Source organism: Bufo gargarizans, chromosome 7 (genome assembly GCF_014858855.1).
Source record: "Bufo gargarizans isolate SCDJY-AF-19 chromosome 7, ASM1485885v1, whole genome shotgun sequence".
Classification (NCBI taxonomy): Eukaryota; Metazoa; Chordata; class Amphibia; order Anura; family Bufonidae; genus Bufo; species Bufo gargarizans.
In genome coordinates, this window is record NC_058086.1 from 143391913 (window position 1) to 143407882 (window position 15970).

The following is a 15970-nucleotide window of genomic DNA, read 5'->3' on the forward strand; positions in this document are numbered from 1 at the left end:
GACGTCCTACGTCATCACCTACCTATACCATGCCAAATTCTTGACCTAGCCCCTTCCTTCCAGCCAAAGATGTAACTTGACCAGCATGCACTTTCCATAATACTGGTGTCTTTTTATGCGGCACAAGGGGCTTTGGGCCCCCTCAGGCTCCTGGGCCCCGTAGCGACTGCTACCTCTGTACCCCCTATAGCTACACCCTTGCTTACATATATGGAAAAAACTGAATCCAGCTCACCTCTCTGGTATAGTGTATAGTCCCGGCTCCAGAGGCCCTAGGGGAGTGTTCCCTTGGCAGGCTGCAGGTAAATAGTAAAAGACGGGTCCCGGAGACAAGCGGAGTCCTCTTATCACTCTTCTTTATTGTTCATATAAAATTTGACAGACATCATCACCCCCTCATAGCAAGACGTTGACGCGTTTCGGGTAGACACCCTTAATCGTAACGCTATGCCAAGTGTAGCCCCACTATTTAAAAGAGTTGGAATCCACTACCCCCCAGCTGCGGGGAGGGAGTCTCCAACTCTATAGGTTGCCACATACAAGAACACACCTCTTCGTTTTCTCAATTGGATCCACCTATAATTGTTAACACACTGTGCAGGCCTGGCAATGGGTAAATTAACCCTAAAGGTGCCATTAGATCCAATTCCTTAGTCCAAGCCGCACAGTGTGAACATACCATCATTGATGGAGAAGTATATAATACAAGATACAAACATGTTGCATAAAACAAAAACGAACAAAATATGGCCCTCAGCAGTTAAAATAATTATTGTTTGTAACATCAAGCGGAAAACAGTTAAATTGCCAACATTATAGATCTTAGCAGTGTACAAATAAATGAATAAACCGGTGTTCCCTAAGGCATACCGCAAGCGATCCTAATGTCATATCATACAGCGAAGTATGTATATAACACTGTTCCGTGCCCATACATCAGAACACTATGGGTGTGTCAGCATGGACACCTGGTTTGACCATTCAGCGGCAGACAGAAAACCGCCCTGTGTGAATAAGAACTTGTAGAATGATGAGCAGAGATGTGCACAGAACTAGACAGTCACAGTGTGTTCAACATTTTAATAGTTGAACACAACCTTATGTATGAAATCATCATTATTATATCCATTAGATTAGGGTAATATAGGCTATCCACTTTGTTAATATTTCACTGGTATACATAGGTCAGTTCTTTTTTCAAATTCAGACCTGCTGGGACTCTAGTAGCTAGTCTAAAAATCCAAAAGGCTTCCCTAAGGAGGATTTTTTTCCGGTGATCACCACCTCTTTTGGGGGCCAGAACTCTCTCAATGGCAAATGCTCTAAAAAATGACACCTTACGTGCATGTTTCTGTATGAAATGTCGTGCCACATTTGAGATATTTAAAATGCCAGGGTTGCTGATATAGTTTAGGTGTTCAAGAATTCGGTTTTTAAACTTGCGAGATGTACTGCCCACATACATTATATCACAATGTGTACATTTAATTACATAGATAACACCTTCCGTATTGCAATTTATATAGCTGCGGATGGGGAATCTATGCGTGTGATCTGAATTTTCAAATGTTTTTGTAGGCAGCACATACTCACAAGTTTTGCAGGGGTTGCCCCCACATTTGGTGAATCCTTTATAGATGAGCCAATTTTGTTTAAAATTGGCTCGTGTGCCAGTGGCGGTGAATAGAGATGGGGACAGCGAGCAGGACAGAGTGGTTGCCTTTCTTGACACAATTCTGCATCCTGATTTAAGAGCTTGATATAAAATGTTGTCCTCATATAATATAGGTAAACATTTTTTTATTACAGAGCTAATTGCATTGAATTCGCTACTGTAAGTTAGGGATAAAGTAGGAACTCTGTTCTGGTTGCTGTCCCCACCCCCCACATCGCCGGCAGCAAACCCATTATCAGACCTATCACCTGGCTTTCCAAATAGCATATCTTTCCTTCTTTTTTGTAATGCGAGGTCTCTCCCTCTTTTAACCCCTTAAGGACCGGGCTCATTTTCACCTTAAGGACCGGGCCATTTTTTGCAAATCTGACCAGTGTCACTTTAAGTGCTCATAACTTTCAAACGCTTTGACTTACCCAGGCCGTTCTGAGATTGTTTTTTCGTCACATATTGTACTTCATGACACTGCTAAAATTGGGTCAAAAAAGTTATTTTTTTTGCATAAAAAAATACATTTTTTACCAAAAATTTTGAAAAATTAGCAAATTTCAAAGTTTCAGTTTCTCTACTTCTGTAATACATAGTAATACCCCCAAAAATTGTGATGACTTTACATTCCCCATATGTCTACTTCATGTTTGTAGCATTTTGGGAATGATATTTTATTTTTTGGGGATGTTACAAGGCTTAGAAGTTTAGAAGCAAATTTTGAAATTTTTGAGAAATCTTCAAAATCCCACTTTTTATGGACCAGTTCAGGTTTGAAGTCATATTGTGAGGCTTAGATAATAGAAACCTCCCAAAAATGACCCCATTCTAGAAACTACACCCCTCAAGGTATTCAAAACTGTTTTTTCAAACTTTATTAACCCTTTAGGTGTTCCACAAGAGTTAATGGCAGATGGAGAAACAATTTTGAAATTTCTATTTTTTGGAAAATTTTCCAATATAATAAATTTTTTCCAGGAGTAAAATAAGGGTTAACTGCCAAACAACACTCAAAATGGGTTGCCCTGATTCTGTAGTTTGCAAAAACACCCCATATGTGGTCGTAAACTACTGTTTGGCCGAACGGTAGCACATAGAAGGAGGGGAACACCATATGGGTTTTGGAAGGCAGATTTTGCAGGACTGGTTTTGTTTATACCATGTCCCATTTGAAGCCCCCTGTTGCACCCCTAGAATAGAAATTTCAAAAAAGTGACTCCATCTAAGAAAGTACACCCCTCAAGGTATTCAAAACTGGGTTTACAAACTTTGTTAACCCTTTAGGTGTTCCACAAGAGTTAATGGCAGATGGAGAAACAATTATGAAATTTCAATTTTTTGGAAAATTTTCCAATATAATCAATTTTTTCTAGGAGTAAAACAAGGGTTAACTGCCAAACAACACTCAAAATGGGTTGCCCTGATTCTGTAGTTTGCAAAAACACCCCATATGTGGTCGTAAACTACTGTTTGGCCGAACGGTAGCACATAGAAGGAGGGGAACACCATATGGGTTTTGGAAGGCAGATTTTGCAGGACTGGTTTTGTTTATACCATGTCCCATTTGAAGCCCCCTGTTGCACCCCTAGAATAGAAATTTCAAAAAAGTGACTCCATCTAAGAAAGTACACCCCTCAAGGTATTCAAAACTGGGTTTACAAACTTTGTTAACCCTTTAGGTGTTCCACAAGAGTTAATGGCAGATGGAGAAACAATTATGAAATTTCAATTTTTTGGAAAATTTTCCAATATAATCAATTTTTTCTAGGAGTAAAACAAGGGTTAACTGCCAAACAACACTCAAAATGGGTTGCCCTGATTCTGTAGTTTGCAAAAACACCCCATATGTGGTCGTAAACTACTGTTTGGCCGAACGGTAGCACATAGAAGGAGGGAAACACCATATGGGTTTTGGAAGGCAGATTTTGCAGGACTGGTTTTGTTTATACCATGTCCCATTTGAAGCCCCCTGTTGCACCCCTAGAATAGAAATTTCAAAAAAGTGACTCCATCTAAGAAAGTACACCCCTCAAGGTATTCAAAACTGGGTTTACAAACTTTGTTAACCCTTTAGGTGTTCCACAAGAGTTAATGGCAGATGGAGAAACAATTATGAAATTTCAATTTTTTGGAAAATTTTCCAATATAATCAATTTTTTCTAGGAGTAAAACAAGGGTTAACTGCCAAACAACACTCAAAATGGGTTGCCCTGATTCTGTAGTTTGCAAAAACACCCCATATGTGGTCGTAAACTACTGTTTGGCCGAACGGTAGCACATAGAAGGAGGGGAACACCATATGGGTTTTGGAAGGCAGATTTTGCAGGACTGGTTTTGTTTATACCATGTCCCATTTGAAGCCCCCTGTTGCACCCCTAGAATAGAAATTTCAAAAAAGTGACTCCATCTAAGAAAGTACACCCCTCAAGGTATTCAAAACTGGGTTTACAAACTTTGTTAACCCTTTAGGTGTTCCACAAGAGTTAATGGCAGATGGAGAAACAATTATGAAATTTCAATTTTTTGGAAAATTTTCCAATATAATCATTTTTTTCTAGGAGTAAAACAAGGGTTAACTGCCAAACAACACTCAAAATGGGTTGCCCTGATTCTGTAGTTTGCAGAAACACCCCATATGTGGTGGTAAACTACTATTTGGCTAAACGGCAGGACATAGAAGAAGGGGAACGCCATATGGTTTTTGGAAGGCAGATTTTGCTGGACTGGTTTATTTACACCATGTACCCTTTCAAGCCCCCTGATGCACCCCTAGAGTAGAAACTCCATAAAAGTGACCCCATCTAGGAAACTACGGGATAAGGTGGTTGTTGTTTTGGGACTATTTTTGGGGTAAATTTGATATTTGGTTGCTCTATATTACTCTTTTTTGAGGCAATGTAACAAAAAAATTAAAATCTAAAATTGTTTCTACATTCGCTATTTAGTTTTGTGGAACACCTAAAGGGTTAACATAGTTTGTAAAGTAACTTTTGAATACCTTGAGGGGTGTAGTTTCTTAGATGGGGTCACTTTTTTGGAGTTTCTAGTCTGGGCTACATCAGGGGGGGCTTCTAATGGGACATGGTGTCAAAAAAAAAACTGTCCATCAAAATCTGCCTTCCAGAAACCGTATGGCGTTCCCTTCGTTCTATGCCCTGCCGTGCGGCTATATAGCCATTTACGACCACATATGGGGTGTTTCTGCAAACGACAGAATCGGGGCAATAAATATTTAGTTTTGTTTGGCTGTTAACCCTTGCTTTATTACCGGCAAAATGGATTTAAATTGAAATTTTGCCCAAAAATAGGTGTTTTGGCACCGTTTTTATTTTATATTTTTAACACCGTTCATCCGAGGCGTTTGGTCAAAAGTTATTTTTATAGCGACGACTTTTACGCACGCGACGATGCCCAATATGTATGGCTCTCAGACTTTGGAGACACTAAGCAGGCATCCTAAAACTGCGGCCCTCCAGATGTTGTAAAACTACAATTCCCACCATGCCCTGCTGATGGCTGTAGGTTGTCTGGGCATGCTGGGAGTTATAGTTTTACAACATCTGGAGGGCCGCAGTTTGAGGATGCCTGCACTAAAACTAATATTTTTGGGGGAAAGAAAAATAGTTTTCGTGTCTCCAAAGTCTGAGAGCCATAGTGTTTTATGTTCTCTAGTGAACTGTTGGGGATTATAAAAATTTAGTACTCCATGGAAGTGTGATACTCCCTGAAGCAATCGATAACGCAGAGGCCCGGATGATCGGGGCACGTGTCGCACTGAGTGGTGGTGTCCTTCCGTATCCCCCTCCTGCGACACACTCTGCACTTTTTTTGGGTTCGTCCCTTCTTTCCAGTATGGGGGACCACACCTGGAAAGTGTTGGCCAGGGACGATCCGGGCGCCTCCAGTTCCCGAGGTACTCCGGCCTGCTCTTTCCCGGTCCGAAAAGATCAGGTCCTTGAGGACTGCCTCATAGAATTGGAGGAATGTCCCTGTGCTGCCAGCGCTTCGGGATAGTACAAAAGAGTTGTACATGGCAACCTGCACCAAGTAGACCGCAACTTTTTTGTACCATGCCCGGGTTTTGCGCATGGCGTTATATGGCGTGAGGACTTGATCCGAGAGATCAACTCCTCCCATATACCGATTGTAGTCGACGATACAATCGGGCTTGAGGACCGTTGCCGCGGTACCTCGCACAGGGACTGGGGTGGTGCCGTTACCGTGGATTGTGGACAGCATAAGGACATCCCTCTTGTCCTTATACCTGACCAGCAACAGGTTTCCACTGGTAAGTGCACGGGTCTCACCCCTGGGGATAGGTACCTGGAGGGGGTAGGCAGGGAGGCCGCGCTGATTTTTCCGCACGGTCCCACAAGCGAACGTAGATCTGGCGGCAAGGGACCTGAACAAGGGAATGCTGGTATAAAAGTTATCCACGTACAAGTGGTAACCATTATCCAGCAGTGGGTACATAAGGTCCCACACGAGTTTCCCGCTAACACCCAGAGTGGGGGGACATTCTGGGGGTTGAATACGGGAATCTCGCCCCTCGTACACACGAAATTTGTAAGTGTACCCTGAGGTACTCTCACAAATTTTGTATAGCTTCACGCCATACCTCGCTCGCTTTGTGGGAATATATTGGCGGAAACTGAGTCTCCCCTTGAACGCAATGAGCGACTCATCAACCGCGACCTCCCTTCCAGGTACGTAGGCCTGCTGAAATGTGGCCCCAAAGTGATCGATGACAGGCCGTATCTTATACAGCCGGTCATAGGCAGGATCACCTCGGGGTGGACATGCTGCATTATCGGAATAATGCAGACATTTCCGGATGGCCTCAAACCGGGAGCGTGTCATGACCATACTGTACAGTGGGGTCTGGTACAGGACGTCCCCACTCCAGTATTGCCTGACACTGGGTTTTTGGACTAGACCCATATGCAGCACGAGGCCCCAAAATGTCCTCATTTCGGCTGCACTGACCGGCGTCCAGCCACCGGGTCTAGCCAAAACTGAGCCTGGGTTTTGAGCGACGAACTGTTGGGCGTACAGATTCGTCTGCTCCACCATCAAATTCACCAGTGGGTTACTGAAAAAAAAACTAAAATAGTCAATTTCAGTAAACCCCACTGTGGGAATCTGGATTCCAGGATTGCCAGCGAAATCCGGAATCTCAGGCTCAAAGTCCACTGGGGGACACCAGCTAAGTTCATCGGCAGGGGTCTCCGGTGAACTTATTTGGTGGGCCGGGAAACCAGTACGAACCCCAGGGCGGCTCGTACTAGGGTGGGCCACAGGATCCCTAGCATGTGCGGCCCCTGGCTCCGCCTCCGCCGCCTTGGTGGCTCATCGTCATCCGATGATGATGAGGAGGATGCTGATGATAAGAGGAATGTGGGGTCATCCTCATCCTCACTGGGGCTCTCGGAGTCGGAGGCAATCTGGGCATATGCCTCCTCGGCCGAGAACACCCGGCGGGCCATGGGTGTGTGTGCGTGTAGGTGTGCGTGTGTGTAAAACTTTATTATATGTGCGTGTGTGTGGGGGCAACGGGTGTTCGCGTACTAAAAAAAGGAAAAAAGGGCAAGTGTTAGGAAAAAAAAAAAGTTGCTGATTAGCGGTACAACGCTGATCAGCGGTGGGGCAGGCGATGCGCTAACAGTGGACGGACGCTAAAAAGTGCCGACCAGTCAGCGAACGCAGAAAAAAAAGTGGTGGTGAGGGGGCTAGTGGTGGTGGTGGTGGGGGGGGGGTTGGGGGGAGTGGTGGGGGGATGGGTGGAGGGGCTGGTGGTGGTGGGGGGCTGGTAGGGAGGGGCAAGTGGCAGGGGGGGGGTCTGGGGTCTGATCAAAAAATCAAAAAAAGTTTTGTGTAAAAGTTAAAAGTTTTCTTTTTTTTTTTTTTTTCCTAACTAACTTTTCCCTTCTTTCCCTGCCTAACGATGCCTCTCCCTCACTGACCCTAACCTACCTGGGTGGCGATGGGTGCAGGAGGGTGATGGATGGCGATTAGGGGGACACAGGAGCTGGTGCTGGACGATGCTGCCGGGTGCTCGTGCAGAACAGGAAGAGGAGGGGAGAGAGGAGCGCAGGAAGTTTGAATCTCGCGCCTCTCTCCCCTGCACCAATCAGCACCCTGGACAGCAGTGTTCAGCACCAGGGCCAGCACCGCCTCCTCAAATCCTCGGACTGCGATTGGTGGTGTATAATTACGCCACCGATCGCAGTCTTTTTCCGGTTCATCGGGTCACCGGACACCCGAATGGACCGGAAACGCAGAAAACCGCAGGTCTGAATTGACCTGCGGTTTTCTGCGATCGCCGATACGGGGGGGTCAAATGACCCCCCCCTGCGTTGTTACGGGATGCCGGCTGAATGATTTCAGCCGAAATCCCGTTCCGATTAACCCCCGCGGCGCCGGAATGCCGATTTTAAGTCAGGACGTACCGGTACGCCCTTGGTCCTTAAGGACTCGGGAAATAGGGCGTACCGGTACGCCCTGTGTCCTTAAGGGGTTAATCATCCAAACTGGATAATTCCTATCCTTCAGTCTCTTCTCCACCTTACTGAATTCTTCTTCCAGTCTGTCTCTATCACTACAATTTCTAACTGTGCGTGTAAACTCACCCACAGGGATTGCTCTGATGGTATGGATGGGATGGTGGCTTTTGGCGTTCAATATAGAATTGCCCGCTACTTCCTTCCTATACGTGATGGTGTGCACCACCTCACCAGGGTTCCCGCGGAGTGTCAAATCAAGGAAATTTATATGTGAAGTATGTGCTGAGCACACAAATTGCAAATTATAGTCATTGTTGTTTAAATATGCCTGGAGGTCTGGGACGGCAGACACACCGCCGGCCCATATTATGAGCACGTCATCGATGTATCTGCCGTACCAGACCAAACCAGACATAAACGGGTTATTAACATTATAGATGTATTTTTCCTCCCAATATGACATTGTTAGATTTGCCAGTGATGGTGAGAATTTGGCTCCCATTGACACGCCGCGGGTCTGCAGGTAGTGCACACCATCAAACATGAAATAGTTGTGTATTAGCAAGTAGCTGGTCAACTCACATATAAAATCTATATGAATGGAACTCAGGCCAGTATATCGGTGGAGATGGTATTCCATCGCCAGCAGAGCAATCCTGTGGGGAATAGAAGGGTAGAGAGAGACTACATCAGCTGTGATCCAGTTTGGATAGGAATTATCCAGTTTGGATGATTAAAAGAGGGAGAGACCTCGCATTACAAAAAAGAAGGAAAGATATGCTATTTGGAAAGCCAGGTGATAGGTCTGATAATGGGTTTGCTGCCGGCGATGTGGGGGGTGGGGACAGCAACCAGAACAGAGTTCCTACTTTATCCCTAACTTACAGTAGCGAATTCAATGCAATTAGCTCTGTAATAAAAAAATGTTTACCTATATTATATGAGGACAACATTTTATATCAAGCTCTTAAATCAGGATGCAGAATTGTGTCAAGAAAGGCAACCACTCTGTCCTGCTCGCTGTCCCCATCTCTATTCACCGCCACTGGCACACGAGCCAATTTTAAACAAAATTGGCTCATCTATAAAGGATTCACCAAATGTGGGGGCAACCCCTGCAAAACTTGTGAGTATGTGCTGCCTACAAAAACATTTGAAAATTCAGATCACACGCATAGATTCCCCATCCGCAGCTATATAAATTGCAATACGGAAGGTGTTATCTATGTAATTAAATGTACACATTGTGATATAATGTATGTGGGCAGTACATCTCGCAAGTTTAAAAACCGAATTCTTGAACACCTAAACTATATCAGCAACCCTGGCATTTTAAATATCTCAAATGTGGCACGACATTTCATACAGAAACATGCACGTAAGGTGTCATTTTTTAGAGCATTTGCCATTGAGAGAGTTCTGGCCCCCAAAAGAGGTGGTGATCACCGGAAAAAAATCCTCCTTAGGGAAGCCTTTTGGATTTTTAGACTAGCTACTAGAGTCCCAGCAGGTCTGAATTTGAAAAAAGAACTGACCTATGTATACCAGTGAAATATTAACAAAGTGGATAGCCTATATTACCCTAATCTAATGGATATAATAATGATGATTTCATACATAAGGTTGTGTCCAACTATTAAAATGTTGAACACACTGTGACTGTCTAGTTCTGTGCACATCTCTGCTCATCATTCTACAAGTTCTTATTCACACAGGGCGGTTTTCTGTCTGCCGCTGAATGGTCAAACCAGGTGTCCATGCTGACACACCCATAGTGTTCTGATGTATGGGCACGGAACAGTGTTATATACATACTTCGCTGTATGATATGACATTAGGATCGCTTGCGGTATGCCTTAGGGAACACCGGTTTATTCATTTATTTGTACACTGCTAAGATCTATAATGTTGGCAATTTAACTGTTTTCCGCTTGATGTTACAAACAATAATTATTTTAACTGCTGAGGGCCATATTTTGTTCGTTTTTGTTTTATGCAACATGTTTGTATCTTGTATTATATACTTCTCCATCAATGATGGTATGTTCACACTGTGCGGCTTGGACTAAGGAATTGGATCTAATGGCACCTTTAGGGTTAATTTACCCATTGCCAGGCCTGCACAGTGTGTTAACAATTATAGGTGGATCCAATTGAGAAAACGAAGAGGTGTGTTCTTGTATGTGGCAACCTATAGAGTTGGAGACTCCCTCCCCGCAGCTGGGGGGTAGTGGATTCCAACTCTTTTAAATAGTGGGGCTACACTTGGCATAGCGTTACGATTAAGGGTGTCTACCCGAAATGCGTCAACGTCTTGCTATGAGGGGGTGATGATGTCTGTCAAATTTTATATGAACAATAAAGAAGAGTGATAAGAGGACTCCGCTTGTCTCCGGGACCCGTCTTTTACTATTTACCTTGCTTACATATACTCTGCAATAGCAAAATGCTAGAAGATTTGTTATTCGTATTGAAGACTATTTAAAAAAATTGTTGTTTTTTTCCATTTAGGAAGAAAATCAATACTAGAAAGCATACCGGTGTGGTGGTTTTAATATAATGATTCTGTGTATGCATTTACATGATGTAAGCAATATAAGCACTTTTGTCTTTGGGTGGAATTAATAAATACATATACTTTCTGTGTTTGTCTGTGGTTTATTCAGTAACTTATTGTCCAGTAAAAAAAAAAAACTATAATTCAGAAGCTTGTTTAAAGTGAAGCTACATAATGAAATAAGGTGGCATCTAAACATTGTTTTAGGTAGTAGAAAAAGATATGAGAAATGAATACTGTTAATTCTACATCTTACAATAAATAATAAGATCTGAATCTCAGACAGGATCATAGTACAAAATATAGAACAACATCTGTGCATTCACATTACAGGTTGGAAGAAATAATACAGACAAAATTTGGAAATTCATAAATAATAGGGCATGCCACAATACATACAGTTACAATATATTTCCAGATGCTCTTCCTTCAATGTTTTCTGTAGTTGTCCCACACATTTTCTAGTAGCATGGCAAGCCCATATTCTAATATCTACATCATTATTTACGGCAGAACCTGGCATAAATAATGTCTGAAATCTGCAGCAGCTCGGACTGCCGGAGGAGGCACGTATTTTAGGACGAGGCCTGCGCCTTGTCAAAAATTACATGCAGGCTCTATCAGGAATGGTGTCACACACCGATCTTGGTAAATCAGGGCCTTAGTCTTTTATTTCTACTAAGTTCAAGAACAAACCACTATGTAGATTCGAAGAGACTAATGACACTAATGACACAGAGGTGACTGCTACATACGTATATCAGTACCCATACAGAAATCACTCAACATGTTTTTACATTTTTCATGTTTCTTTTTTACATTAATTGCAATATTTAAATAGAAAATTGCTGAATGCATAATTTTAATATGACAAAATAAATACTGTAATCCATAGACAGTTTTTTTAAAATCCATGATTTTCAGATCACATATGAGCAGTTAGGAGCTCACGTGTATTATCTGCGCCAGTCATTGTGCAATTTTTGGTGCTTTTTCCTTGCTTGACAGAACTGTAACATTACCTGAAAAGTGAGTAGATTTCTGCAGGGGATGCAGTTTGCACCACATTTTTAGTTTTCATTTCTAGTTGTTGCAAACCCTGACGGAAAACCCTGCTGCAGTCTGCAAGTCAGCTGTAATTTTGGTGAAAAAGAACAAGATTTGTTCAAATCTACCCAACAGTTTTGTTTACAAATGCAAACCACGACCCAGTGGTGAATCGGATGCATGGCAGACATCGGCAATGCTCAATGCAGTCCAATGGCTTGTAATAGGCACAGTTGGGTTCAGCTGGGGGAAAACAATAGGGGACATTTACTGAGCATGTTGTGCCAGAATTATGGCCTAAAACGCGCCAAAAAAGAATGGCGTTTGATTTGTGCCAAATATATTAATTGTTTTCTCCAGATATTTCACCATAAAGAATGCATCATGCTAGAAATGAGTTTTAAATGTGAAACTGGGCGGCGATATCAAATTTAAGCATTTTACGCATCATTTATCATCCTCTTATCGTCAGAAATGGCTCACATTGTTGCAGACAATTAAGCCAGCTTATGTGGCGGTGTTTTGTGTAAAAAGTTGCATTTATGGCATAAAGATGTAACTTTTTGTCAAAAAGTCGCATTTATGAAAAGAAAAACCAACGCATCATGGGAACAAGTGACAGGTAAGTAACAGGATGTGTTTATTTTTATCTAATATAAAGGAGCTAAACAGCAGCGTTCTGTCAGTAAATGGACGTTCAACAAAAACAGAACAATAACAAAAACGTCCCGGAGTCTGAGACCAAAGTCAAAATTTACCACTGGAAATGTCGCAAATATGCTTTAAAAGTCACAAATATGTTTCAAAAGTTACAAGTGTGGTCCGACAGGGTTAGCTGAATTTCGGTAAAAAAAAGTCGGATTTTAGTTCTATGGGTGTTAAAGTGTCAAAAATCGTGAGAAATAGGCAGATAATCAAATTTAGATTTTAAAAAGTCAAGTTTTAAAAGTGGCACGTGCCTTTTGCTATATGAGGTGAAACAAATCACCACTTTTGATTTGTAATGTTAGTATTTTTTGGGCACAAATTACAACATTATTGATAAATGTCCCCCATTGTGTTGCACACAGTTCTATTTCTCCTGGAAAAGGTGACAGAATCTGCAGCAGAGGTTTTTATGTGAACAGAGGGGATGTTTTAAAGACAACGTTCATGTCACAGAGAACCTGTGTATGTTCAAAGCTCACATGGGAACAAATGGGAAATCTCTGTAATGCCGTAATGTGTTGAGATAAATCAAGGCTATGGGGGAGATTTATCAAACTGGTGTGAAGTAGAACTGACTTAGTTGCCTATAGCAACCAATCAGATTCCTTCTTTAATTTTTCACAGCTCCTTTGGAAAATAAAAGGTGAAATCTGATTGGTTGCTATGGGCAACTAAGCCAGTTCTACTTTACACCAGTTTGATCATCTCCCCCATGTTTTTGGTGCCCAAAGGTGTCTCTGATGAGCATTGTAAAGGGTGACCAGTTACGCATTCAGTTTTTTGCATTTAACAACAATAGTTAACATAGATTTTTCACTCTCATTTTAAATCATCTAATTAAATCCCACATAAACGCCATAAATAAAAAACATGAGAAAGTCTGTTGGGTTGATCATATTGATAGGCACTGTATGTGTGAGTCTTGCCAACACCTTGCTAGTTAGCACAGGTATAATCTTTCGTCTTGCATATTAGGATATGGGCTCAGTTGTAGATTTTTCTGGATCTCACATACTGGTACACCAAGTCTATTTCATTCCACGACCCTTCGTAGCCTGCAATGGTATGGAACATCCCGAATGCACATGATTCTCACCTCCTGGGCATGCCCATTAGTTACATGATCAGTACTGAGACAGTGGAGAATTGTGCAATTGCTCCAAGCTTTGGGGGTGGTTAAGCTGAAATTTGCAACCTTGAGAAAAATTTCCAGTGTAGATAACTAATGTCATTCATCTTCTTCTACATATGTGGATGGAAACCAGCCAACCTGTATGAGAAAAGAAAAACAGATAAAAATGTTCCACTACTACCACCAACACACAAAGGATAACAGGTTTCTAGCTTACTCTTTCAAAGAGTAAAGAAACAAAGAGTAGGACAGTAATGCAATGTTTTTTGGACCTACGAGAAGTGCAGATTTTCATGCTCCAGAATTCACTGTGGATTTTCCACCGACCTGATGACCTATCCTCTGGATATCTGATTGGTGGAGGTTCGACACTAGGACCATCCAGATCAGCTGTTCGAGAAGGCAGCAGTGCCCCCCTTCCCCGAGTAGTGCTGCGGCCCTCTCACTGCTTTCCCTAGGCCAGTGACGACACATTCATCGTCACATGGCCTACACGTAACTCAGCCCCATAGAAGTGATACCAAGCACTGCCTCTATACAATGTACAGCGCTGTGCTTGGTAAGCAAGGAGAAGACCATGATGCTCCCAGGAGTGCTGGTGCCTTCTCAAACAGCTGATCGTCGGGGATTCCGGGTGTCAGACCCCCAGATACTATATAGGTTAGTATTAACATCTCAGAAAACCCTTTTAAGTGTATGTTCGAATGTGGTGGAAAAAGTATTGAGAAGGATGAAATCCACCGTAGAAAGTTTTTCCACACAATAATCAGTAGCAAGTTTGAAAATCCCAAGCATGCTCTGAATGCCAGACTGAATCTGCTACATATGGATGTGGTTTTGAAACCCCCATTTACCTGCACTATACTGTTAATTGATTAAGATTTTACGGAGCGGGATCTACACTGAAAATTCAACATATCTGAACATATCCTAAGTGTTCTTCTAATAATGATACCCCACTGCCCCTTCCACCATAGTGCATGTATTTTTGTTTACCTTGCCATTCACTTCTCCTCTCCACCAGCCATTGGTCCCAGACTTGGAATAGATCTTTACCACATCGCCTTTGAATAGGGACAGCTCCCTCATGTCTCTGGCACAGAAATCGTACCGTGCAATGGCAATACCTAGAACTCTGGGACTCAAGACTGAAAGAATGATTGAAACATAAGTCACAATGGGTAAAAATGCAACCTCACACAAAATGAATGGAATGGGGGAGAAAAGCGGTTACAAAGAAATTGGATTAATCTGTGACTTGATGGATCGTGAGAGAAATGGTTATTATTATTATTATGATTTTTGATGTGCAGAATACCATCCAATAATAGGCCTAACTACTCAATGAAGTCTTGATGAATACAGAACTAGAATATAACTGTAAAAGTGTGATATAGCTGATCTGTTAATATACTAGCATACTGTGGACTGAGGAACATCCTGATATATTAGACAATGTTTCACTTTTGAGCGGCTATTTCAATAGCATGTCAGAGATCGGGGTACTTGGAAGACTTTATTATAAAGACAATGGTACATTGTATTTCCACCTAATTCTATAGCCTCTGATCATTCCCATACCCCTGCTCAGTAATTGTATAGGCACCTATTATCCATTGCTAGATTTGATTTGTATCCAGGACATTATGCACCTCATGTCTTGACTTTGGTCATGCTACTGGACATTTTGCATGACCTAAGACATTTTTCTACATGTCTATATTAGAAGCTTCTACCTGTTCAGGGGAGTACAATATGCCCAAGGCATTTTGCCCTCTCCTTGGAGAACATGGTTTTGGTGCATCTGCCACATTCGTATGCATGATGAACAGTGCACAAAACATATGGAATAATGTTGATAAGCCTTCTCAAAGGCTATAGACACTTCTGGTGATATTTTCTAATTATTGCATTCTACTCATGTTGGGCTAAACATCATTTAAAAAAAAATAAAAATAAAAAATGGTCTTTATAAAACATTGTGGGGTTTTTTCAGTTTCTGTGCATATTGCAGACTAGCAGGCTTTCCTTCAGAGGGATGGCTCAGACTGCAGCCCTTATCTCTGAACCCCTGACAGCTCGTAAACACTCATTTAAGCTCAATTCATATCAAATTGATAAGACTTTAGCTGTGAACTGTCAGGCGTTCAGAGATAAGGGCCTACATAGTGAGCTGTCAGAGCAGTCCTATAAAGGGATTCACTGTGAGGGGTAAGCGTGCTAGTCTGCATTTACACAGAAACTGAAAGGGGTAGATCAAAAACTGTTGAAAATTTGGAAAAACTGTTGAAAATACCAGTTGAAAATAAAAGATTTTAAATTAGTAAAATGCAAAAATAAATTTAAAAAGAGTCCCTAAA

General features: G+C 42.1%; 1 protein-coding gene across 1 annotated transcript in view; it reads right to left on the reverse strand.

The window, feature by feature from the left end:
- Positions 1-10703: 10703 nt before the first annotated feature.
- Positions 10704-15970, reverse strand: part of VAV3 (vav guanine nucleotide exchange factor 3) — a 207952-nt gene continuing 202685 nt past the window's right edge. The window contains exons 26-27 of the mRNA XM_044302172.1: positions 14607-14758; positions 10704-13748 (exon numbers count right to left, since the gene is read on the reverse strand). Coding sequence (XP_044158107.1) covers positions 13707-13748; positions 14607-14758 — 194 coding nt within the window. The 3' untranslated portion in view covers positions 10704-13706. The remainder of the gene's footprint in view (positions 13749-14606; positions 14759-15970) is intronic.